At 44.7% G+C, this 26,672-nt stretch overlaps 1 protein-coding gene across 2 annotated transcripts in view; it reads left to right on the top strand.

Moving 5' to 3' along the window:
• LOC119466006 (histone-lysine N-methyltransferase SUV39H2-like) overlaps positions 1-26,672 on the top strand; it is a 54,183-nt gene extending 27,511 nt beyond the window's left edge. For both annotated transcript variants that reach the window (XM_037726488.2, XM_037726487.2), the window contains 4 exons: positions 3,294-3,395; positions 7,881-8,051; positions 14,569-14,704; positions 19,952-26,672. In XM_037726488.2, coding sequence (XP_037582416.1) covers positions 3,294-3,395; positions 7,881-8,051; positions 14,569-14,704; positions 19,952-20,052 — 510 coding nt within the window. In that variant the 3' untranslated portion in view covers positions 20,053-26,672. The remainder of the gene's footprint in view (positions 1-3,293; positions 3,396-7,880; positions 8,052-14,568; positions 14,705-19,951) is intronic.

Genomic DNA, 26,672 nt, shown 5'->3' with positions numbered 1-26,672 from the left:
CTCCCGTTTGTAGATAGCGTAGGTGCCGATTGCGTGTGCACTGACGTATATGTTGGAGGAATTTAAAAACGAAGAAAAAAATGCGCGGCGCTAGCGTTCAACCGAAACGAAGCGGCGCAGTCCGCATCGCCATGGTCCTCAGCGGCAATCGTGCGTGGCACTTGATTGACAGCAACGCCGGAGTGCTTCGTGCCTAATTGTGCCCTTAAAGACTTTGTTCTTGCGTTTATCGCCACGTGTAACACCGCATTGGCGGCGTGCCGCGTGCCTTCATGAGTGGGTAGTCGCCATCCATGATCGCGTCGATAACCACCGCAGTTTCTTCCGCAGCGGCTGCGGCAAACAGTAGTTTCGTTTTCACTCGGCTGCATGCCTTCACAACTGCGTAGTCGCCATCCATGGTAGCGTCGATAGCGACCACGGTTTCGTCCGTACTTCTTGCAGCGAACGGTAGTTTCGTTTTCACTTGGTGCGTGCGTCGACCGCCTGCCGTCTGAACCTCAAGGTCGCCGTCCATGTTCGCGTCGATAGCGGCCGCGGTTTCGTCCGCAGCGGTTGCGGCAAGCAGTAGTTTTGCTTAGACTCAGTGCAAAGCTGTCGAAGATAAGAGCACCGGCTACGTCGCGATGGATGGACTATTTGTTGGCGAGCAGCTGATTGGCGAAAAAATAATCGGGATGTACGTGCGCGAGGCCTTCGCCGCTGCTAGCGCTAATCAGTCACGAGATGACGAGAATTTCAGCTTCCGCACTGTTCTTGGGCTAAATATAAACAGGATTTGCTGATTCATTGCGTAAATAAAGGCGCGTTGACATAGTTAAGCATTTGTTTATTGTTTTCTTTAAAAAATTATGGGGTTTTACGTGCCAAAACCAGTTCTGATTATGAGGCACGCCGTAGTGGGGGACTCCGGAAATTTGGACCACCTGGGGTTCTTTAACGTGCACCTAAATCTATGTACACGGGTGTTTTTGCATTTCGCCCCCATCGAAATGCGGCCGCCGTGGCCGGGATTCGATCCCGCGACCTCGTGCTCAGCAGCCGAACACCACAGCTACTCAGCAACCACGGCGGGTGAATTGTTTTCTTGATACCCTCGATAATTCGACATTCTGTTATTTAGGACATTTTAATTCGGTTAATTCGGTGGGGGGGGGGGGGGTCCTTGGTGCTTCTTGGAGCTTAGTAGGGTTCCCTGGAGCGAACATGCTTGAGAACCCCTGGTCTAGCACATTCTGCTATAAGTGATTCACCAAAGTCATGTGCCATAATCGATGACTGTGCGGGTATTTGGTGCGACGAGGACGTGCCTTTGGTATGACATCTCCCTACTGGGAAGTGAGGCCCCTTTGAAAGTGCAAGGGCTGTTCGAGCTTTCATCTTTTTTTTTTGGGGGGGGGGGGGGGGTGTGCATTCATGCAATACGTTGCAGACATGATTTGTAGTGATCTATGCATCGTGCTTGTCTTTGTAATGCCCAAACTTGGTGAGGGGTACTTAGGTAGGACCTAAAGAGCTCAGAAGACTTCAGAAGGGACTTTGTTGACAAGAGGAATCACAGTGCAGACACTGCATCAGTGAAGCCCAGGTAACAAAAGGTCAACAGATCAGTAGATGAGTGTCACTGCACCAGGAAGCAGGTGATGAGGCGCTGTTCATTGAAGGAGGCGATTTGAAATGGGAACTGGGCTCACGTTAGTGCCAGTGCACATCTCTCAATATGCACAAAGTTATTTGTTGAGCTGGTAGTTATGCCCAAGACGACTTGCTTCATATTTGTGCCAATATCATAGGTTACGTAGACATGTACTTTGCAGTTTAATATACGCCTGGCTATAGATTTTTCACATCATGGATGAAGTCTTGCTGATTATTTTCGTAATAGTTTAGGAATTAGGATGCTGTTATGTGAGCTGCACCCACTACAGCTGGTTTCATTTCCACTTGCTACTAGAGAGAGGAGTCTTCGGTTACCTTGTCACTTGGTGAATGGACAAGTTCTCTCACGTTTCTGTTGGTGTCCCTTAGAGCGTTGTTGAGATAAATTGGATTCTGAAACACTTTTCTTTGGATTATAGATCTCCTCTCCAAAACCACTCACAGTGGGCATATTGGCATTTAATGCATACAGTAATTGCATGCTTTTCAAAAAGCTAAATAATTGCCAACTCAATGTGCGAGAACATTGAATAATTCTGGAGTCAATTTAATGTCCCCATGGTTCAGTTAAGTTCAAATATCCAGCTACGAGAGTTGCTGAATACTACACACCTGGTTAGGTCATGTGGTAGGGTGACCGCCCTGAAAAGATAGTCAAAAGATAGTCATGGCTGGTTTGAACCCTGTATGAATTTTTCTTTGACTGGGAAGCTTCTTTCCTGAGGCACCCATATGGTTTGTTTTTGTAGGTTTGAAAACACTACTACATGGGAACAATGAGAATGCTTCAACGAGAACGCTACTACAGTGCATTCAGTCAACAGGCCTCTGTGACGGCCTATAGACTCTGTGTGCACTTTCATGTGTGCATGCCTCTAGTAGCAATCCAGAAGCCTTCCACAATGGCATCCCTTATAGTCGCCGAGAATTTTTAAACATTAAAACCCACAATTTAATTATCTCTCATTTCATCCTTTTCCCCCGGTGCAGGGTTGCAAACCAGACATGTATCTAGTTTACCTCCTTGTCTTTTTTAATACAGTTAGCATTCTTAGCCTACTTTGCCCACTTTGGCATGCTGTCTGCTGTCTAGCTCATGAAATGGGGGGTAGGGGGGGGGGGGGAATTGTATGTCTAACTTATATAAGTGAGAACAGGCGCTCTTCTAGCTGACAATGAACATTAGATTTTTTTTTACTTGAAATGACGCCTATGCCATGATGCTATAGTTCATTCGAAGTCTGGTATCCTTAACCCCAATTCTACCGTGCTAATGGGGCAAAATTGGCTGCAGTTGGAAGGTTGCATTTAGTGAAGCTTTCTTTGTGGTGTTCAAAGGTGTAGGCGCTATGCTCTGTGGCGGTATTCTTAGCCTACTTCTCCCTCTGCAGATTGTAAATAAAGATGTCTTCAGCAATACAGTGTTGCTACATTGCCTCAGTGCTAATCGCATTAACGTCGACAGTCATCATAAAAAAAGTTCTGCCAGAATTTTTTTTCTCTCTCTCTCTCTTCAAGCTACTTTTGTATAGATGACTATAATTTGTGCCAATCTTATGTGCTTGTATAAGGGTGAACATTTGTTTTGCAGTTTAATTTGCTTTGTTTATTTGGCTTGTTCTTTTTCCCCCTAGATTCCACTTACTATCTTTAGGACAACGAATGGTCGGGGGTGGGGCGTTCGGACAGAGCAGCGCATCAGCAAAGGCACGTTTGTCATGGAGTATTTGGGTCAGGTGAGCTTCTGCGAGTTTGTGCTTGCATCTACTGAGGTGTGTTATTATTGTTTTGTACGGTACATTTCTCTGTTGAAAGGAACGCCAGATTTATTTCAGGACAAATTACGCTCGGTTATTGACGCTTTTTGCTGAGTAGTTTGCTTGAGAGGAACGAGATGGTGCTTTCGGCAGCACGCCATACGTTGCCTCAGCGAATACGCATGAATACGAAATCATTACTGCTGTACTGTGCGATCAGCTGTCAGAAATGCGACTGGGTGTTTGCTAACACATTGTGCCCTATTCACGTTTCAAAATGTGTTACGTTAGAGGGAAGATGTGTGCGGTAGTTAGCTGCAAAAATAGTGATTCACATATTAAGGAATGGAATCAACCTGTGCCACCGCTGCTACATAAGGACTGCCTGTATTGCCGGCCTTTCGCGATGCACGGCTTTCCTTGAGGATAAAAAAAAAAGGTAATTCATCCGCCAGCACTGTATCGCTAACCTCCAAAAAATGACTTCAACTCTGGAACGTCGGCACTTACCGCTAATTACAAAAAAGAAGTAGCGCCATTTACTGGCATAGTAAGTTTCGCGCACATTATCTACACACGTCCACCCCTACTCGCCGCAAACTTACGCCCACTCTATCGCCAACGTATCAATAATATGTGAATGGGCGCACACTTACCAATGTGCCGAAGCATGAGTTGGAAGCTAAACGTTTCGCAACGGTCCACAGAGTAAGTGAGCGACTAGCGATAATACGTCTTTGCTACAAGCTGCCACAAAGTACAGAACATTTACATTCCAAGCCTTGTGCAAGAACAAATCTATCGCAACTGAGCACACCCGCGAGCGATTAAGCTGAAAATAAACAGTCAGATAGTCACCACACTGAGGAACTTTACTAAGTCAGAAACATGAGAAGTCACTGATTCAAAATATTTGCCAAATAAAGAACAAAGAGTAACACACACTAATCCTGATTCAATTCATGAGCGGGAAGTTAAACAGCTTGGAGTACATTTCTAGCCCCGCATTTAGTACAAGCACCGTATACGCTTCTCGTGCCGTTTGGACAAGGTGTAATGCGCTCTGAAAGCACTTATATGCCCTCTAAAGCTGTGGCTAAAACTTCGTGTCGTCCACACAGTCACCGTCTACGATATCCGTCAAAACGGAGGTCTGCTCCGCTGCACTGGCATCACGCGCTTGCATTGTAAACACGGAGGCAACAAGAGGCAGCTGAGGCAAGCAATAGACGCGTCACCACGTCATCAAACATGGCAGCGCTCTCGGGATCGCCTGGGAAAAGGGTCAATGAAAGGAATGCTGTTGGCAATACTCTTTTTATTGGATAGCATATATAGTTCTACCCAACTTATAATACCAAGCAGCTTTTTTTCTATGAAGTTGATGAAACATTCAAGTTATGTTGGTCTGAATACTAATTAGGTGTTACCTTTAGGAGTACACCTTACTGTGCACTTGAAGTTTCTTTAATGTAAAGCATTGACATATCACACAACACTATCAAGGCCAATGCTGCACCATGCAAATGTGACCTGGTTCTGCATAGATTTGTATTGTGTGCAACTAGCCATCCTATAAACATTTCAGAAGTACAGTTCAGTTAATTTATTATGGTACCACGTAACTCCAGTGCCGAGTTACGCAAAATCTCACAAAAGTGATCGTATGTCCTAAAGCAATTGACAGAGAATACTCCTTTACGGCAGTCCTGCCACTGCTGATTGACGTATGCGATACACTTTGTACTGTCGGCAGTGCAGTTCGATATCTTCGAGCAAAGCTTGCCAATGTAGGCTAATGGAATTTCGACAGTAAAGCTTCATTCTGCAACACATTTGCTGTCTGTGCTGTCTCATTTCGCAACTACAAAATTCTTGCAAAAGCGTTATTGCGATATTCGACTGTATTCACAATAATATCGACCGTTCTGCAATTACAGTAGAACCTCGTTGATACGATCTCATTTTGTACGATTTCTCGGTGCCAACGTTCGCTATCGAGAATGCAGAATATGACCCGATACAGTTTTGCTTCTATTTTACCGGTTGATACGTTTCCGGAAAATGCCATCTTTTGGCACCAATGTACAGTATACCGCCAAACTGTGATCGTATGATACGTTTTCCAGCTGCTAGATTCCATGTTAGCAAGAGACCAAGGCACGCACAATTGAGTGCAGTAGGCGCCTGGAACGGCAGCTTCTCCACAGTACTCACCTACCCGTGTCACGGGAAAATGCCGCCCGCACTGCGTTTTCTATTCCGGTGCCAGCAAATCACTTCGCAGGTCATTGGTACGGGCGACACGTGACGATCTGGGGGCCCCTCGGGTCCCACCAGATCAGCGCACATTGGCAACTCGAGCTGCACAGATTCGCGCAATGCTTTGCCTTGTGTAGATGTCTGCTACAGTTAAGTTTGCCAACTTCAAATCATGCGTTTTCCTAGTTTGTATGTGTTTTTTTCTCTTGCATGTGTTTATTTTTCTTTTATCCCCTCAAGACTTGCGAATGAGGTTCTACTGTAGAAATCCAGTAGGCAGTGCAAGGTGACACTCAACAAAGTTGTTGAGCTTCCACTTAAAGGACTGACAACTAATGTTTATGGCACTCATTTTTTATTGCAATTGAAAGCCTACCGGTTAGAATGTCAAATCATGCAGTGGTAACGTGGAAAATGCCACGGTACAATTTTAATCATAATTTTTCAATCTGCAGTGAGGATGTAGTCGTTCATTGGAGGCATGGTGCAAACAGTGGTATATGAGCGCGATAGCGATTATACGATGGCATTGGCGGGAGGCAGACGACAAGCACGGTCGTAGTTGTGAGAAAGTAATATTTTGTTTATCGAGCTGATGTTCCTGCGATTCATGTTTTATGAAGTGTTAAATTATTTCTACTATAGTAGCTATGTGCTTTTGTGGTTTCCAGTCCAACAGCTTTGGTCATTAACAAGTCAAGGGAGCCAAGCCAAGTTAAAGGGTCTCTGATACAGTTTGACCAAATTTTGTAGATGCGTAGGGCACAGCTACAGTAAAACATTAGCACCACAATTTAATTGAAGCGTCTCATATTAAAGGGGCCCTGAACCACCCCTCGAGCTTGGTGGTGAAATAACATAGTCCGCGGGTAGCCTACGCTGCTGTGAAAATCTCAGCCAAGTTTTGCTGTCGTACGTGGAGCGTGGAGCTCGCAAGCGAAGCACAAAGTCACCTTTCTCTCAAACGCTCTCGTTTCAACCGAGGCCATGATCCTCACTCTCTTTTGTGTGCTTTTTAAATTAAATTTAAATTTTTAATTAAATTTAAATTTAAATTAAAACAATGTTAAGCAACACATCGGAACATGAAGAAATTGAAGAGAAAATGTGCTTGTTTAAACAGTTTCATACGTGATTAACAAGCATGATGAATTAAACTGTAGTATTTACCAATGAAAATGCCAATGCATACATTATGCGGCATATACAAAAAATGTTATGCAAGGCTCAAAAGGAACTTTTTGAATTCTGTAATAAATGAGTGTAGTGTCATTAATTTTAAAGCAAATAATAGCAAGTTCCATAATAAAAAAACGCTGAAATGAACAGATTGTTTAGCCAGAGTTGGTTCAGACTTTGGGTAAGATGAAATTCGAGAGAGATGAGGATATCTAAGGCATCAAAATTACTGTGAACAGAGCTTTAGTAATGAAGAAATTGAGGGAAATGCAGGACACGATTAGAGACTCCCCCGGGACATTCAAGTACTAGCCCAATGACGAAAGCACTTCTCATTATAATTTGTCACTAGTACTCAACCACTTGTGAGAAAAACATCATTGTATTGCATTATAAGACAAAAGAAATTGCTACTTGTCCAGTTCTATTTGATTTTTAGAAAAAAAAAAACTTACTGACAATGACATGGGCAGTCGAAAGGTTTCGTTTTCGCCAATCTATGCCACCCACTCTGTCGCGTTTCAGTATACTTTCATTATCGCATAGTGCTGCGCTGGTTCTGCTAGTTCTCAAAACTCGCACAAACTGCAAGTAGCCGAGAAATCCACGTGATGTCGCGATATTCCCTAACGGTCCACGCCACTTGACCACAAGCAGCCGCAGCGGCGAATCCAACGCTCAGTCTTGACTTGGCTTCTCCATGGCTGTGCGTTTTCATTTTGCGCAAAAGAATGTAGCTGTCTGTTGTACGCACCGACAGTAGTAAAGGGTGGTGATGACGTATGCAACGTCACCACTCCCCGCTCAGACGCAGGCAATTAATTTGCGTGAAAGGTATGCGGGCCCTTCACACGTGATTTTCTCATAAACAAAGTCTTTTGATAGCACAAAACAAGCGCTGCGAGGTTTCTGGAATGGTATTTTAACAATCCACATCGACTTAGTATTTGCGTTTAGTGTCCCTTTAAGGGAGCCTTTGTACAGCTGAAATGCTTTTTTCATAGTTCATTTCATTGCTCTTAGGTGATCACGGATGAGGAAGCTGAGAAACGTGGCAAGTGGTATGATGACCAAGGAACGACATACCTCTTCGACCTCGACTATCACCTCCAAGATGATTCAATGGACCAAGGCACAATGTACACAGTGGATGCTGGAACATATGGAAACATCGCCCACTTTGTGAATCATTCTGTGAGCGCTTGTTTCTATTTGTGCAACTTTGGTGGTGTGTCATTTTTTCTTAAAAACTAGGTTGGGGCATGTGAAATTGATCACACTACCACTCCATTTCATACACAGCAAGCAATGCTGTGGAATCTATGCAAGTAGACCGGTCATTGAAGTCTTAATCAGTGCATTTTGCACTGCAGCAGTTTTTGGGATGCAACACTTCTGTGGTTACTATTACTTCATATATTATTAGTACAGTTAAACCTGCTTATAACAAACCTCCATATAACGAATTCCTGGATATAATGAAGTTTTTCTATTCCCCGCCGTTACTCCACGGAATGCGAAGCGAGCGCACGTGTGCGAGGCGGACCTGCATCCCTTGACCCGGCAATCTTGCTGCCGCGGGCGTGACCTTTCCCCCTCCCTTCATTCAAACCTGATCCTGCCGCTTGCTGCAGCTTGCTGCAGCTGGCCTAGCCCGCCAAGCTGGCACTCTCCTTTTCCAGTTGATGTTGCCGACGCGCTGGCAGACGCTGTGACACATCACACTCGATGAGCGTGGACACACGCTGTCAAATGCTGGCGGCGTGTGGAAGCGCTGCTGCAGAAGCGAGCGAAGTGACTTTCGTGCTGTTGTCTATCGCTTCAACGCAAATTGAGCGCCGAGAACACACAGCACGCACAAAGCTACGAGCCGCCGAAGCACCTACACTGAGTAGACTCTGCCCCCAACGCATATCGCTTTCAAGATACGGCCCGTGCGACCGCGCGCCGCCGTGCAGTACGCAGTTGATGCCAGAGTACAGTACATCGCCGTCCGCTATCCCTCCCCCCTCGCTCCCTTGCCGGTGCCTCGAGCGCAACGGAAGGCACGCTTTACTTTCTTGCGTGCGCAAGATTTAGACGCGGTTGTCGGCTCCCCTCGCAGGTTTTCACTCGCACATACAGCATAAGGCGCGCGGCGACTGTGTTATCGCCCTTGGACTTTATACGGAACATCTACGAGCCAAAACCAATTTTAGGGCCACAACGCGTCATAGACACCATCTTAGGTAGCAAATACCGATCTCAAGGGCCATACTTTTGCTGGTGGAAACCGAAAATACGTCATAGTTGTCGCCCCCGGCACTTTGGGCGGCCAATGCCATCGTCAAGCCACCAAGCCAAGCGAGATGAAAAGTCAAAACGGCACGGCGCGGGGTGGCAGTTCGCAACGTATGATGTGGGAACGGTCCCACAGTTGCGACGCAACAGCGGGGTTACCAATTTATTGGATTCTATGGGAGCTGTGCCGGGACCGGCCGTAAACGATGTAACAGCGGGGAAAACGCAGCACCCAGGAACGTAACAGCGGGGTTCTACTGTAACACTATACGACACTACGACGCCATCGTGACGCTCGCTCTTTGTTTCCGATGCCTCGCGCTTGTGCGAAATGACACACGTCCATGCATCCAGTACCAGGTGTGACATTCCAAGGATGAGTGCTTCGACGAAAACGGAAAACGGGTGCGCGTTACAATCGAGGGCGCGTTAGAATCAAGTAAATATGGTAAGCGTTTCTTTTTCGAATTTTGTACCAAATCTGCATATAACGAAATCCTCTATAGAACGAAGTTTTTCGGGAATTTGTCAATTTCGTTATATCCAGGTTTAACTGTATATACTATTACTTCACTTTTTAGTTAACCGCAAAAAAATCTCCAAATTTAGCTGATTTTAGAATTACCTGAAAATAAGAAGAAAAAAAAAGCCCAGATAAGGAAGGGAAAAACTGCACGACAGAAGCATGTCACGTTTATTTTCCGTGTAGCAAGACTACTTGAAGTAATCATAGATGCAGGATTTCTTGATACGGTAGTTTGCTGTGAAGGGTCGTGATTGCCGGGCTCGCTAGTCATGCGCAGGATCTCAACATCGCCACCGCTACACTAAAAAGAAAGCTGTGGACGACGTTCCGGGACTCGATAAGCATCGCTAAAGTGGGCACACGAGTGGGCTCATTATCATCCCTGCCATTTCCTACTGGCATGCTGTCGATGACTTTGTTTTGTGAAGCACGCTTCCAGCATGCGGGTCTCGGAAGGCCACAACCAAAAACTATAACTTATCCAGATGAATGCACACTGAATTTTTAAATTATCAGGTATAATCCACGTTGCAAATTACGGGACTGTACAAATTGTACAAATAACCGAATTTTCAAATAAACCGAGATCGAGTTATCGAGGTTTTACTGTCACTTCTATGCTTCCAATATGGTGAAATGCATTTATATGGTTTGGTTGTGAAAGCAAGCAGTGCACTTAAGTTACATAATTACATGATGCATTCCTATATCCTTTTTTTCATATGTGACTCACTATTTCTTTGTTGCGAATTCAAGCAGTGAGAGAAGTCTCTTGACTTCGTAGCGTTGCCTGCTGTGCACGAAACATTGTATAGAGCAACTTCACTGTGACTTTCATCATCAGCTGCTGCTCTTTCAGAAGCTTTCAGTAATCCGCTTCTTCCACAGTACACACGCCATGCCCTATACGATTAGTTGCAAAACGTTGTGGAAGGGTCGTGCATACAGCCCAATCTCGGAGACAAGTCCTCCAGAAAAAAAAATAAAAAATGCACGGACGCACGCTGCTGCAAGTACTTCTGTCGTGTACCATGTTACAGCTCCACCGGTAGCTCTCCGTCAGTGTGATGCCAAAAATGTGCATAGCGTACGGCTGCAACTCCAGGTTTAAAACGGAAAGCGACCAGGGCTTCATCCAAAGTGCACCGTGAACCATGTTGTAGCTGACTTTCATTGATGGTTAGCAAATTTATCAAAAAAAAAAAAACATGCGTTACACTGGGGTGACACTTCAGAAACATCACGTTGCTGTCGAAATCTTCTTGCAGCGTCGGCCCTCTCTTGCTGGTGGTGGCAGCGCATGCTTCACTTCACGTAATCGTGGAGTGATGCACAGTAAAACTGTTTTGATACCGAGACCGACAGGATGCCGGCACCAAAGATTCGCCAACTATTCAGCACAATGTGTTCCTGAGACCATTTTATCATACCAGGCCGACAACGACGCAACCGACGAGCGCAAGCGGTCGTAGTGTGACAGGCTTTCGTGTCGACGGTACCAACGAAATCAATGTGCTGACCATCGTTCAACAGATCCCAACGCGATCGGCCTGCCGAACCAACGACACGATAACCGCAGTGCCTTTGCTTATATATGTAATTAATGCAGCTCAAAATTAGTTGAAACATGGCTTCGAAGTTGAAATGCGCAAGTTTCAGCCCTCTAAAGCCATGCACATGAAGTTTGAGCCGATGTTGATCCTGCTCAGTGAAGGTTAGGCCTAGCGGAACCATTTAGTTCAAGCACTGGCTACCGACGAACCTGAGCTGAAAAGTAAGCAGTTAGGATGAAGAAAACTGCTTTTATAGTTAGTTGTAGCCTTAGCGATTTGAGATCAACTACTCTTCGCTTCACACGGGTGCACACAATAAATGCAGGAAGCAGTGACACAGCGTTGTGGTGCTAGCATCTGTTCCCGAAGCCTGCCAGTCCTATTAGCTACGTAGATGTGTGGGTTTGTACGTGTTGTTACGCTGACACGTTTCTTAATTCCAGAGATGCAATGTTCACCTCTACATCAAGTGGAAAACAAGAGATGGTGCATTCAGGACAGCAGCATGAGCAACCACCTCGCTCAGTTACCAATGGTGTCAGCGATGCCATCTGTGTTTTCGCGAGAGAACTCCATAGCCTATAAATGGGCGCTTATACGAACATAGTTTTCTCTAATAATACTTTATGGAATGTGCGAAGCGTAACTGTGATGAAGTAACAGAATAGTGAAAGTTAATAACAGCCTGTAATATATGTACAGCCGAATCTCATTAATTCAAACGCGCTTAATTTGAACTGCCGGTTTATTCGAACTGACGCTGTGGTACCGTTAAAGTTACGGGATTTCCAATGGGCATAAACGCCCGGTAATTTGAATGCGAAAGCATTTGCGACAGTTAATTCGAACATACCGCGCACCGACAATGTTCCTAGCAGCGCGCCAAATGACGCGGCGGCGCCATCGACCGGCATTGCTCCGACACTGTCATAGAGCAAAAGCTCAGGAAAGACCCCTCAATGCCGCGGGCGATGGAAGGAGGGGTGGGGGGGGGGGGAGAAAAACACCTGCAGCTGAAATTTCACCCTCTCTCAAATGGCAAGGTCGCTGTTTCTGCGTCGCGCCGAAACACGCGTGTACGTGCTGACTAGAGTACTAGACAACCGTATTCTAGTTAGTACACTCTAGTGCCGATGTCTCCGCCACGCGGAGAAAATGGCAGTGAACCCTTCTCCTTTATGTTTCTTCTATTTTCTAGTCGCGTGTTGACCTTGCACGCTGCGGCTGCAGCGCAGAGGGAAGCAACGGCAGAGGCCCAGTTCGGCCAACGTAACTGCCCATGCCGGTAAACACTCACTTCCGGATAATGGCAGAAAACGAAACTTCAGGAAGCGGACTAAGCTGGCGCCGCCACGGCGGCGGGTGCGCACGGAGACAGTCGAAGGTGAGGGAGCTGGAAAGGAGTTGAGAGGGAGGGCGAGGGGAGCCACTGAAGCGGCGGAGTTGCCGAGGCCAAATCCGCTTCCCTGCCGACCTCCTCCCTCGCCTTCAACGGTCTCCGCATGCACCCGTCGCTGTGCCAGCGCCACCCGCTCCCTGAAGTTTCGTTTTCTGCCGTTATTGGGAAACGAGCGTTTGCCGGCGTGGGGCAGTTTCGTGGCCCGCGCTCGCTAGTGCGCCGCGATATTTCGCGACTGACACCGTTCTTGCATCATGCTATGGTGCACGGATACTTCAAAAATACGTCCTTCTTTTAATCTGAACAAATTTTCGAGCCCCTTCGAGTTCGAATTATCGAGATTCAACTGTATCTGGTTCGTAGTCGACTTTGTTAAGAGGCTCGACCACTCATATTGACTCGTCTATGGGGGGAACAGCATCACTCATATGAGTGGATATTTATGTTTTGCTACGTTTTGACATTATTTCACATCAGCGATGCGTCGTTACCACAATACTTAAAGCTAACAATAATCTGTGGCTTTAGGTGTCAACGTAAACAAATGCACCGCTTTGGTGAATTCGATGTGGAATGCTCTGCTCGCAGGCTTCTTGAAAAATATCTATAGAATGCGTAAAAGGAATACAAAAAGCGAACTGCAAGAGCCAGAAATCAGCAGCAACAAATTCAAGGGCAGCCATGTCGCCAGACAGAACTCTTCGTGCTTTTATCAGCCGTATGGTTAGCACAACAGTGCAATCGGGCCTTTTCACCCAGTAGTTGCTGAGTGGTACATGGCTTCCACAAAGGACAAAAGGACATGCTGAAGCCTCAAAGTGTGTTCAGACTACGAATACTTTTATTCAGTTGTCGTCGTCGCTTCCCCTAACCTCGTTTGACAAGCTCAACTCATCAGCAGGTTTTGTCTATGCTGGCTCTTCCCAACGGATGGTAGCACAAGTCTGAGCACTTCAAAACTATTGTAAACGCTTGGCATTGATCAATCTTTCACAGCTGCACCTCTTTGTTTTAAGAAAGTGTGTATATATACTTTGATTGTTACGTTATTCATGTGATGGACAAGCATGTGCACACAGATTGAAGGCATCTCTCAACTAGCAGACGAATTACCGTATTTGCACAATTATAGCGGACTTTCTTTTTGTCTCAATATTTTCGGCCACTGAACACACATCGCATTATATTCGGGTTCATGACATGAATATAACGCGGCTTCTTTAAAAAAATTTTGTCGCTTCAATCTGCAGTAAGCTCAACCACTAGGCACCATCACGATCGCTACCACGTATGTAAAGAGCCGTGTTCAATTGTACCGCAGGCACATCTGAAGTGCTGCCTCTCCAGTAACCATGGTGGCATGGAGGACGCTGCTGCTAACAGTTACAAAGACATCAGCCATGATAACGAATAAATTGTACATGCACTATTTTATTTATTTTTTTATTATTTATTTTTTTATTTTATTTTTTTTATTTTATTTATTTATTTTGCTATAGCAGTTCAGAGTAACGATGGATGAAGAGCCCCATAGGCATGTGCTTTATACATCATTTCCTGTTTCTTTGTGGCAATAACTTGATGTTATAATTGTAATATTTTCCTTTTCTGGGGAGAGACTGAAAGTCCCCCTTCATGTTATATTCGTGGTCGCGTTATTTACTTGCAAATATGGTAACCCATTACAACTGCTGTAGTAACATTCTACGTACATTTCGAATTTTTTCATGGGTAGTCATTTTAAAAGGACTCTGTTCTGTTTGTGTGTGTTCGTGTGTGTCCTAGTTTCTCAACGCTTCAGTGGTAGTACAAATGTATATTGTTTTTGCATATCGAGACGATCAATCAATGGCTTCAAATCGTAGATAGAGCATTAGTTGCTCACCTGCTAGGTGCTTTTTGTTGATGAACACTTGAATTAATGGGACTATGATTAATGTCTTGTAATTGCAGTGTGAACCAAACATGGCTGTCTGCATGGTATGGATAAACAACCTGGACCTCCGAATGCCACGTCTGGCGTTTTTTACAAACAGGGACATCTACATTCACGAGGAGCTCACTGTGGACTACAAAATGTCATGTGGAGGTCAGCATTACGGCAGCTTGCTCAGCAGCCATTCTTACTATTGCTGGCTTTTATAATGCCCTTTCTATCATCTCTGCTTAAAATGTCTACGACCGATTTTCCTGACATGCCCAATAATTCGGATACCTTCGCGGCACCACCTTGTACACCATAGAGCCAATGTATAAGAACATAAGTGCGAAGCGGCATTGATCAAAGCCGCCACCGCCGCCATATTGATTAGCTTGCAGCCTAGAACCAGTGCTCTTGCCCGCCGACCTGCTGTCAGTCGTAGTCACCATGGCAACGCTAGGCCTAGCTGCTTTGACATTCGCTACCAAGCTTCTTGCTGTTCGATGCCGTGTTTTTCATTGAAAGACTCTGCAGTTGTCAGCAATGCCACCGACTCTGCGTTAGTCATCCTCACCAATGGTTTTGAAGCACGGCAAGAATTAAGCATATCATATTGACAGTTCTCGAAAGTCGGCTTTGCCATCAGACAGCGGTGTTAAGCGGTGAAGTATACCTAGATTGCAAGGGGGCCGCTGTCACGAAATCCAGTATGTACGCTCAAACCTTGTTCTAACAAAGTTGAAGGCGTAGCTGAAATTCGTTATATCAGTTACTTCGTTATATTCATTATTGCCATTTAATTCAATATATGTCCAGTGAGGTGCACAATTAACATGGAAATAAAAAGACAACTTTGTGACCCGTGGAACCGCTACACAGCCACGCATGTGATCGAATTTGAATAAAACAAAATAATCTTAGGCGGGTGCAGTACACAGGACTTAGCACCTGACGCTGCCTTTGGTTCCATTGTGATGGTCTATCGCATCCGCGTTCCACTTGGCTCGTGGCGGTCGAGCAGCACGTGGCACACAATGCAGCGCTGCGCTGTCTAATCGAGTTGGCAAGTGAACTTCGCTGTGCTGGCTTAGCTCAGCCGGCTCGTGGCCTCCGAGATTGCGCTGAAGCAATTGCGATCTCGGAGCCCCCTCCCAGCTGCCAGCCCGTGCGGCACGTCAGAGGGATAGGGAGAAGTGAATGCACGGTCTGGGCGCAACCCCCGAGATTGCGCTTGGTAGATCTATGAGGCCAGACCCAGCTGCGGCTGCCTGCATGTAAAGAGCCGTGTTCAATTGTACCGCAGGCACATCTGAAGTGCTGCCTCTGAGGAAGAGGGAAGTGAATGCCCTAATCTTTCGCACTGCCACGCGTAGCCGCGCAGCATGGCGCAACGCGTGTGTGAACCCCGAGGTTGTGCCGGGGAGATCTTCAAGGCCACACTAGCTGCGCCTGCCTGCGCGGCACGCCGTGAAGTAGAAGTGAATGCACTAATCGTTCACACTGCCACGCGTCTTGCGCAGCCAGGCACGCGCAAGAGAGGTCAGTGGAGAAGTGCGATAGTGACCTGCTGCTAGTGCACAGGGGCGCAGCTACGCGCGGTGGTCAGAAAGATCAGTGTTGCTCGACGATGTATTCGATGCGGGGAGTGGGAGTTTTGAACTGCCACGGCGAACAAGTGCCGAACACCACGGAAAGCGATGTGCTCGGCGCGCAACGGTCGGATATTTTTTGGTCTTAAAGACGAATCTAGTTTTTTATATCCGTTGGCAGGACAGTTTCACTTCGTAAAACGAGGTTCTAAATACATGGATCTTTGTGGGGATTTCAAGAGTAATTTCATATACTTTATGTACATTGTTTCGTTATAACAAGGTTTGAGTGTATTTCTTAATTATACACGTGTGCACCTGCCGTCTCCTGTCAGAGTATGAGCACCGATACATCTAATAAGTGTACTGGCAGGCCTTCAGAGCCATTTCAGACGTGCCTGTGGCGATTTGAGCCTTTGGGGGCAGTAAAAGGCATACAGCCATTTTTTCGAAATGCCTGATTTTTCTGACGTTCTTGCGGTCCCTAGAGAGCCCGAAAAATCGGACATTGACTGTATCTTAGCCATACTGGTGCATCAATGATACTTGTTGGTGTTAATGGTTTTTTGAACATCCCATAGTAACAGTTCCATTGCATGGTCTTGTAACTTTCACTACACTCCGTTTAGAAGGTTTTATGTAAAGGTAAGTTAAGAATGCTAAAAAACAGTGAATCCGACCAGCTCTGTGCCACATCTTCAATAATGTTGTACTTTATTGTATTAAAGGGACACTAACGGCAAATATTAAGTAAAGCTAAATTAAGTGATAGATTAGTGCTCGAGAATCATTGAGGTGTCAATATTATCGCAAACAGAGCCTTAGTAATCGACAAATTGAGGTAAATACAGGATGCAATTAGAGACTCCCCCGGACATTCAAGTACTTGCCTGATGACGAAGGCACTCCTCATTTAAATTTGTCACTAGTACTCAACCACTCATTATAAAAACATCATTGTATTGCAGTATAAGACAAAAGAAAATGCTGCTTGTTCAGTTATATTTCATTTTTTAAAAAAAGAACTCATTGACATTACCCTTGACAACGATACGGGCGGTCAAAACGATTTTTTTTTTCTTTTTTTTTTTTTTCACTGCAGCCATGATATGCTAACTCATAGTTTTGAAAGCCTTAGATGGCTCATGGGTCGAACATTTGACCGTCCGGAAAATTCAATGGCACCAAAATTTGTGGCACCAAAATTGAGGGTCAAACCCACAACCTTTGGTGTTAATTAAGATAGAGTTCATTAAGGCACTCGAACCCATGACCTTTGGTGTTATGACAAGGTTAATTAAGGCACAGTTAATTAAGATAGAGTTAAATAAGGCACTCGAACCCACGACCTTTGGTGTTAATTAAGGTGGAGTTAATTAAGGCACTCAAACCTGTGACCTATGGTGGGAGAAAACAAGTAATAGGAACTAACAACGAATGAGAATGTCACGTAATTTAATGTCTCGTGAGCGTGCAGGCTTTCGCCTTGATCCTCTTTAGTTTACGCTAAAGTGACTGTACAATCATTGCATTCTAGCGGGGCTAACATATGGGGCAGAAACTTGGAGGTTAACAAAGAAGCTCGAGAACAGTTTAAGAACCGCACAAAGAGCGATGGAACGAAAAATGTTAGGCCTAACGTTAAGAGACGGGAAGAGAGTGGTCTGGATCAGAGACCAAACGGGGATAGCCGATATTCTAGTTGACATTTAAGAGAAAAAATGGAGCTGGGCAGGCCATGTAATGCATGTGATGAATGGGTAACCGGTGGACCATTAGAGCAATGCCTCCTTTACTAGATGCCTGCCGCGTCGCTCGTTTTCCCATTGGAGCGGGCGTTCCCGTAGTTCAGGGTGGTTGTGGAGAGACGGCGCTCGCTGCCGACCCTACTTCCTGTTGCGGAGGAAGTGATGATTATGAGGCTGGTGCACGCTCGACCAATGGCTTGATGAGAGACCGCGGGTCGTGCCTCCGGGATCGCAACAGACACCGCTATAATCTCGGAGGCAGGGCCAAGTGATTTAGGTTTGGAGCGGCCGCCGCAGCTAGCGCTCGTAGCCGACCCCCGGTGGAGAGGAGGAAAGAGGAGAGGGGTAGGAACCAGCTTCTCGGCTCACGCGGCAGGCATCTTCTTAAGGATGCATTGATTAGAGTTACAGAATGGATACCAAGAGAAGGGAAGCGCAGTCAAGGACGGCAGAGAACTAGGTGGGGGGGATGAAGTTATGAAATTTGCAGGCTCAAGTTGGAATCAGCTAGCGCAAGACAGGGGTAATTGGAGATCACAGGGAGAGGCCTTTGTCCTGCATTGGACATATAGATAGGCTGATGATGATGATGAAAGTGACTGTCAATTTCTTTTCTTATTCTCCTAATATCTGAAATGAGCAAAAACAAACGGCACATTCATGAAGGCAGTAGGCCCTGATGCCCTTTTGTTTTTTTCCTGTGCCATGTAGCTGTGTAATTTTGTATACGTTTTTGGGACACAGAGCAGAACATACAGCAAAGGTTCCAGTGATGTATGTGAACCTTGCATGTTGAGGCATTTAAGTTTCCACTGGTTGTACCTAGAGCTGATTTTTTTTCATTTGGTAGTGCAGAATTTGTTAGGCAATGGTCATTTGACTCATTTTGTGTCAAATCATTTCAGGGCAAATAGCCACATTCGCACGGCCATATGAACATAGATTTTTTTTATGCAACTAACCTCGATATAAGAAACATTGTGAATTATCAGGTATAATGAAGTCCAAGTTTTTTTTTTTACACTTCTTCTTTTGCCAATGACAGCGTGTGTGCTTATAATGAATATTGGATTTAATGACTGTATTTTCGTGTCTAATGTGACTTGGTTATAACGAAGTTCATCTGTATGTGAACTGATGCTGGCTGCAAGTGCCAACTGCAGTGGAGTCTCGATACGATTCTGCATAATGCGTTTTTAAGGATCATACGTCTTTTTTTTTTTCTTATATACAATTATATTTGCTTAATACTATTTTCAGATGATACGTTTTATTTTCTGGTTCCTGTGAAGATTGTATCAATGAGGTTCCACTGTAGTCGCTGTAATCGAGCATGGAGCAATCTTCATCTCCACAGATTTGGATCTGCAGAATCCGAGTGCAATTCAAGCACTTACTCGAGGTAGCTCCTACAGGAAATGGCCAGTGGAATTTGCCATAATTCAGAGGTGGTAGTGAGTCTGCTAGAGTTATGAGGTTAGTGAATACGCAAAGCACAGGGCAGGTGCGAGACAGGATAAATAGGAGGATGTTGGAAAGAGGAATTCGACCTGCAGAATAATAAGTAGGCCTCTCTCATGACAAATTTCACTCTTCCTCCACTTCTGCCGCAAAGCGTGCCATACATAGTATCAGTCCTCAACAGGTTTTGAAGGGCAACTATGGTAAGATGCCTGTTATATTTGCGTTATGACAAACCCACTTAGCCCTCAAGATCCAGATCAAGATGCAGGTCCAGCTAGATCAGAATAAAGTAATTCTACAATAGGTGCGGTTGAGATGCACTCCTTAACCGTCCCGTAACATTTGTTGGAAAATCCACAGTGGCATTGTCCTCTGCAATCTCCTCAGTGTTGCCTTGAACCCAAGTACAGTGGGAAAGCGTAGAGGACTACTGTCATCATGGTGCCGGCAGGGCCGCTTCGCACATGGTCTGAACGTGGTGAAATCGGTCTATTAGGGCAGTGCATCGGGAAACCCGAGTTTCTGGTCGAGCACAGTGTGAGGGCCCTTTCCGTGTACAGCAAACTGCTCTCATTAGCATCCGTTCACACCATTCTTTGCCATTTGCATTTCAGCAACAGAAGCAACGCCAGACTCCAAGAAGAGTCATCCCCACAGTAAGATCCGCATCCCGTGCAAGTGCGGAGCAAAGAAGTGCCGAAGGTTTCTGAACTGATGACGGCAACGAGGCATATTCAAGCTTCGCATGGGAAAGTGGTGCAACCATGAGATGGAATGGGTGCACTGTCATGTGCGTGTGTGTGACCGTTCACACCCCCTCCTAACATTGGCCATTTGCAATCCTTGTTTCGACCGGTTATCACACGTTTAGGTCTGTGCAATGGCCAGTGACTTAGTTCTCATTACCTCGTGCTTTGGGCAACCAGACCAAGATCATCATCTGATAGCCCTTGTTGGGTTTCATATGCCAGCCCAGCTACAGTATTGATACTGCCACTGATATGGAAGTTCTGGTAAGGTCGTTTTGTTGCATTGCCATGGGCACAGGGCCACCCGTATATAAGGGGAGCACCTGAAGTGCCCATGGCAGCTTTGTTTGAATAGGTGTTGGCCCGTTTTTTATTAGTAGGTGTTGTTGTAATGCATCACAGCAACAATTTACTTCAAACAAAATAATTATTTTGGACTGTTTACTGACGAGGGGGTTTCCCCGAAGAGCTGTGTAAGGCATCACAGCAACAACTTACTTCAAACAAAAGAATTATTTTGGACTGTTTACTGACGAGGGGGTTTCCCTGAAGAGCCAACAACTTTGTAAAAGTGCTTGCAGATGGTACAAGCAGTGGTAAAGTCTTACTAGACACATCATAGATGCATCAAGTTTGAATGAGGACCATTCAAAGGCGCACGAAAAAAAGAAACATTGGGAGACTGTGGTTGAGGCACGTGAAACTGTAGTGTGGTCGACTTAAATCCATCTTCCGATACACTGGCTGTACTGAACACGCAAGCATGACATTTCCTGTGTCTGAACTCCCATTACCCAAACATCCTTTCATTTGTGCTCGCATCCGAGTTGTTCTGGTCATGTTTCGCTTGTCCACTGTAGCACATTACTTGCATAACTGTTTGTGGGTGATGCATTAAGATAGTGTGATTTACTTTCATCCACATTTGTTACACACTATAGGACTGGTTTTTCTGCTCAGAAGAAAGCAGTGTTAACTGTGGCGTTGTCTTCGTCTTTTTTTTTTTTTTTTTTTTGGGGGGGGGGGGGGGGAGATGCAGTGTGAAAAAGGTATTTACTCTGATCAGAGCTGTCATGGTTTATGTGGGTTATTTTATTTTTTGCCATGTAGTTATAACTCCTTTGACTAACAGTTAAAAAAAATAAAGGTTGATAACTTATGTCTTCTTATTCAGTGTGCTCGTCAGTGTGGCTGTTATCAAGCACGAAAGAATGAATTCATCCTTGCAGATAAGGATATCTGACCTGGAACAACAAAGGCTTCCAGCTCTTAATTTTCTCATTGTATTTTTTTTTTTTTTTGAATCCTTATGCCTGCTTAACTGAAAGTCATCCTAATCCCATCATGTCATATCTTTTCAAGGTTATAATATTGATAAATTAGTATACATAAATGTCATAAATGGCATATGGCCAGTCTGCACAGGTGTGAAGGCTTGTTTGTATGGCTGGGCATTAGATAGCAAAGTACAAATTTGGCTCCCTTTGCAATGATGAAACACCCAAATGGTACGCTCGAGTTTACCAACAAATATACGAGAAGAAAAGAAAGCTTTGTTCTCTCTTTTTGTATGTGTGTAAAAGACACCTCCACTTATGAACTGCAGGAACAAATAATTCACAACAGGTGAAGTCAACAAACCGAAAGCAGCGAAGTCGCAATTCTTTAAACTGATGGTCAGGCCAAAACAAGGCAAAGTCGGAAAAATGATGTAGCAGTGTCTGTATAGCAGTAATGCATTAAACTTGAATGTAGCAGCTGGAATTAAATAGCATGAGCTTACTGGATGCATTGTGCGGATTCAGGGATATTTCTACCGCACATGGGCAGTTTGGTGGGATAGCTCTGGTTAAACTAAGATAGAACAGCTCACAAAAATAAAGGATCAACACTCACACACTCGTGCCACGTTACATTCTTATCTGAATACAGCACAACACTCTGCTGAGAGCAGACAGAAAAGAAGGAGCAGGGCGACTCTTGCTACAGAATTAACATAAATGTCCGACATAGTCATGGCCCTTTTTCACTTAGTTACGTGATGACAGGACTGACATTGTGATAAAACTTAAAAGGCTTGGAAATAGGTACTGTCTGGTTACCCTTATAGAAGTGTTAACCTGATTTCTTGCGTAGTGTTGTTGAAGGACTTCAAATGCTATTTCTTTGTCTGTTGATTGCTGCCCACTACAAGGTTAAGTGTCCAGCATCTACAGCATTCCTGGTTATGCGATATGACTGACTATGATAACGAAGCATAAAGACTTATAGAGGTACAAGGTTCAAGTACCATGTTACGTGCAAAACACTGTTTTTGCAAGATGTGGTTGAAGGGATTGAAATGTTCTTTGCTGGAATGTTGTTTAACAGATGACTTCTGCATTGTACAAGGTAAAAAAAATGTTCAACACATGCACTTTTTCGTTTTTGTTTACAGGTGAGTGCATCTGTTACATTTTGATAGTCGCAGCTCGTTTGATCTAGCTGCTGCCTTTTGCCGACAGAGATCTTTTTTGGTGAATGAGGTGTGGGCTAGAGATGTAGTTTGGTGACTTATGTGTCATATGTTTTCCAGCAGAAAGCTTCATCAGGACTTGACAGATCTGCCATTGAAGTGCATTACCGTGAGCTACTGGAATTCATTCACCATATGTAATTTATTTTCATCTTCTTTGCGGTGAATGTAACCTGACACAAGTTCATTTTTCTGTCACATTGTAGGTTTTGTTTAAATAAACTCTTGTTACATAGTGTTGATAGTAATTGCTGACCATAAGTGCCAATCCAAACCATTATTCTTAACAGTCCGTTGCTGGCTCTCAGTGTTATAAATGTGCTCACCTTCTTTTTCTTCTCTTTTTTAAGCTGACATGCCAAATTTATCTTGAGAAGTAATAAAGTTTGCCTGATCTGAATTACCTTTGTTTAATGAAATCTGCAGGAAAAAAGTTATTGCTTTTTTTAATTAATATTATTTAGAAAAATTCAATTTGAATCTAGTTATGAAGTTTGATCATGTTTAAATTGCACTCAACCTCTAAACAAACTGCGATGTTCAAAGACTATTGTAGTGTAAGCATTGTTAGCATTTGTGCGATGCCTATTGCAGCTAGCTTATTGCCTAATGAACTAAACTTGTTGACTCTGCGTATGTAAATTAGCTATCACTGATGAGGTGCGACGTCCTACGAGCAAGTTGTATTTCGTATCTGAAGTAATGCAGATAAGGCAGTTTGACAAAAATATTTTCTACCAGGCAGTCTAAGAATAGCAGTATTGTTTCATAGTTTCACCACTCGCTGTGTGCCCTAAAAATTTCAACAAATTTTTGTGTGTGTGTTGGTTAAAAAGTTAGCCTTGTATATCTGAATACGCTATATTGGCTGCTGTTGTGCCTTCTTGGCAAGGGCTACTCGTGGAGCCAGACCATGTCAGTGTCAAGGCTAGTAATGGCAATTAAGCTGCACCTTGAAAGCAGCCTTTAGTTGCATGTCAGAGTGCCAGGCATAAATAGCCACTAAACCAGCCACAGAATAGCTCGAAAGTCCTTGCACCAAGAAATACCGAAGAAAAACGCGCTACAGGGGACGCAGCACATGATGTCCTCTCTGCACGTGTTCACAATTGTTGACACTACCCAACTCTGTACACATTGAAAATTTATTCCATGCAAACATGTGCGAAATGAACGGTGCAAATTAATTGCCCTGCATCATATCTATTCACTCAGTCAAATGGTTACAGTAACTATTACATACAAAAGAAATAAATGACAGATAAAGTACTAAAATGTTGTGAAATGTGATGGACTAGAAGCCCTGTAACTGCAGTAATGGAAGACGGGTAGGGAAAGGCTGCATGGAGTGATTTGGTGCATTTTGAACCAATCACTCCACAGTACTCAACTCTGGAATGCCCGGTCTAATCCTTCAATGCTTTTTTGTTCATAGCTTGGCTCAAACCCTCAACTCCGAGGCCTGAGCCACACTTTTCACTTAAGTGTAATCCTGATCACTTCATGTTATTCGTACTTATCTGAGCCAGAATTATTTTGCTGATAAGCACTAGCATTATGGCAGCATATTTCTGCATTCTGCAAGCATTGAACACCATGCATTCACACTGTTATTAACTATTACAACACCTACTACCCAGACAAACAAGTGAGAAAAGTCTAGTTTCATCAATCCCCAAGAATATGAGCACGGAACACCACCAAAGCAGAACAAAACCACGATCAAAGGCTTTACAAAACAAATATGGAAGAAATCCAGACCTGTATTACATGAACGTGTGAAGAGTGACAACAGACCAATTCGCAATAGTGGCCCTCAATCAGTCCGCAGCGATAACGGCCTCCATTCGGACCCCTTCGACTTGCACCGCGGAGGCAGCAGCCATAGTGCTGGCCCTTCGAGACGCAGAGGCAAAATAGCAATCTGCATTGGTCAAGACGGACTCCCAGGCAGCATGCTGTTCGCTCGTGATGGGTACCGTCCCACACAAAATCCACAGAATGCTAGGCACCACCATAGAATTGCACCACGCGATAATGTGGTGCCCGGCGCACTCTGGACTTGAGGGAATTGAGAGGGCGGATTGAGCTGCTCAAGCATAAGCATCCGAGCACCAGTCGGTCCTTTCGAGGAATTCCCCATTCACCCACACGACATCCTTGAAAACCAAAGAAAAGAGAGACAAAAATACAGCCGCCCACACTCCAACCTTATGGGAGAACAGGCCAGGGACTGGCGCCGTGTACAGACAAACACATATCCACACCTCCAAATACTCGGCAAGATACACCCTGCACTCTATGAAGATACATGTTCTTGGTGCGGGGAGTGGTCAACTCTTGCCCACGTAACGTGGACGTGTAAACTATGGCCTCCAAATTCCAATTCACCCCTTACTGCACAAGTGCCAAGTAACAGGCAGTGGGACGTTTGGCTTGCTAGCGAAGACCTAGAGAGCCAGAGAACTCTTCTCGATCAAGCCCAGCGAACCGCAGAGACCAGTGGAGCCCTGGATTGAGGGACCCACCCAAAACCACTAAGAGAAATAAAGTTTATACTACTACTGCGATTGAAGGGGGCAAGTACACATTAGGCCTGAAACTACCGTATTTTCCGGCGTATAAGTCGCATTTTTTTTCAGAATTTTTCGTCGGTGCGTCTTTTAGAACTGTGCGACTTATATACTTTTTTTTTTTTTTAAACTGCCGTCAAAATCGGATTGGATGCTATGGCCACGCGAAGCGCACTGGGTTGACCTCCTCTGCCACTTAATTGCTACGGGTTCTTTACTACAACTGTCATGCAAGACAATTTGTGCAACATGGTGAAGCTCTATTTGGTTAAATGAGTAGAAAATGTGTGCAGAGGTTTCAAGATGTCCTGCATACAACAGATTATAATTCCACACTTGCTCTAGGGCTAAATGTTCTGTAAGGGCCCTAGTTGAAATCTGAATTTTTTTCAATGGTGTCGCTGCTCTGAAAATTCACACGACTGAAGAATCTTCCTTGAGTTGCACTTGTTATATGAGCATACTGGGGTTGTGTTTTCGGGCGATCACTTGATTTCATGCGACTAGCGCCAGACGTGTCGGTGTCTGTGGGTGACAGCGTTCCTGGTATAATGACGAGTGTACTCTCTCAGCGCAGTGCCAGGAAAACTGCCACTCGTAGATGTTGATGCATCCAGTGCCATTCGTGTAAAATCCCGTGAAAATTATCTCTAAAAGTGATCGCCTGAGAATACCACCCCTGGTTACTTGTGTTGCTTGGAATGAGTGTCGTACATGGAAACGAAATGTTCCATTATTACAAAGCACTTCGTCTCTGGAAAATCCAGCATGGTGGCTCAGTGGCTATGGAGTTCTGCTGGTGAGCATGAGGTTGTGGAGTCAAATCCCACTTCAATGCATGAACCAGTATGTGTTCTTCTTCATGCACATGGGAGGCTTTTGTGTGGAATAAGTTGTGATGTTTCTCTTGAGTGGTTGTGGTCATGTTTTATGAACTGCATCCTTTGTGTTCATTGCTCGAGGTCTATGCATGTCTAAGCATACAAGTGTGCTGTATGATGTTATCAGAAGTATGCTACATGTACATTCACTGTGAAGTCCTGCTGTGTGAATGTGATTTGGTGCCTGTGTTCTGGCACGTGGTACAATACGATAGCTTCTGCAAAGCATACCATAGGCTTGAATTGGGAAGAGCCAAATTGGTGCGCCCTGCATTTCAGAGGCCACGCACAGGCTTTGCGGCGGCGGCAATGCTAGATGGCACCGAGTGTTCTTAGGGAAGCGCGAAAGAGGAATCCCGCTGCAGTACACGCCTCATACATAACTCGTTTCGACGGTGGCAATATGTTGTGTCATTATATTGATTCAATGCTAACGCATTACCATTGACAGTCTTTGTGAGATGGATTCTGCCGTAATTTTTTTTTATTTTTCCGCCTATACTGTGCTGTCTCTGTAGGCAGTTTGCTCACTTAACTGTCCACTCTAAAACTGTTGCTCATGGGACCAATGAAGTTATTGCTGGTGTAATAAAAGAAAAGACTGTTTGTGCTTTTTT

The sequence above is a fragment of the Dermacentor silvarum genome, chromosome 10 (genome assembly GCF_013339745.2).
Source record: "Dermacentor silvarum isolate Dsil-2018 chromosome 10, BIME_Dsil_1.4, whole genome shotgun sequence".
Taxonomy (NCBI): Eukaryota; Metazoa; Arthropoda; class Arachnida; order Ixodida; family Ixodidae; genus Dermacentor; species Dermacentor silvarum.
The sequence above is the reverse complement of the archived record's forward strand: the minus strand, read 5'-3'. Positions and strand labels throughout refer to the sequence as shown.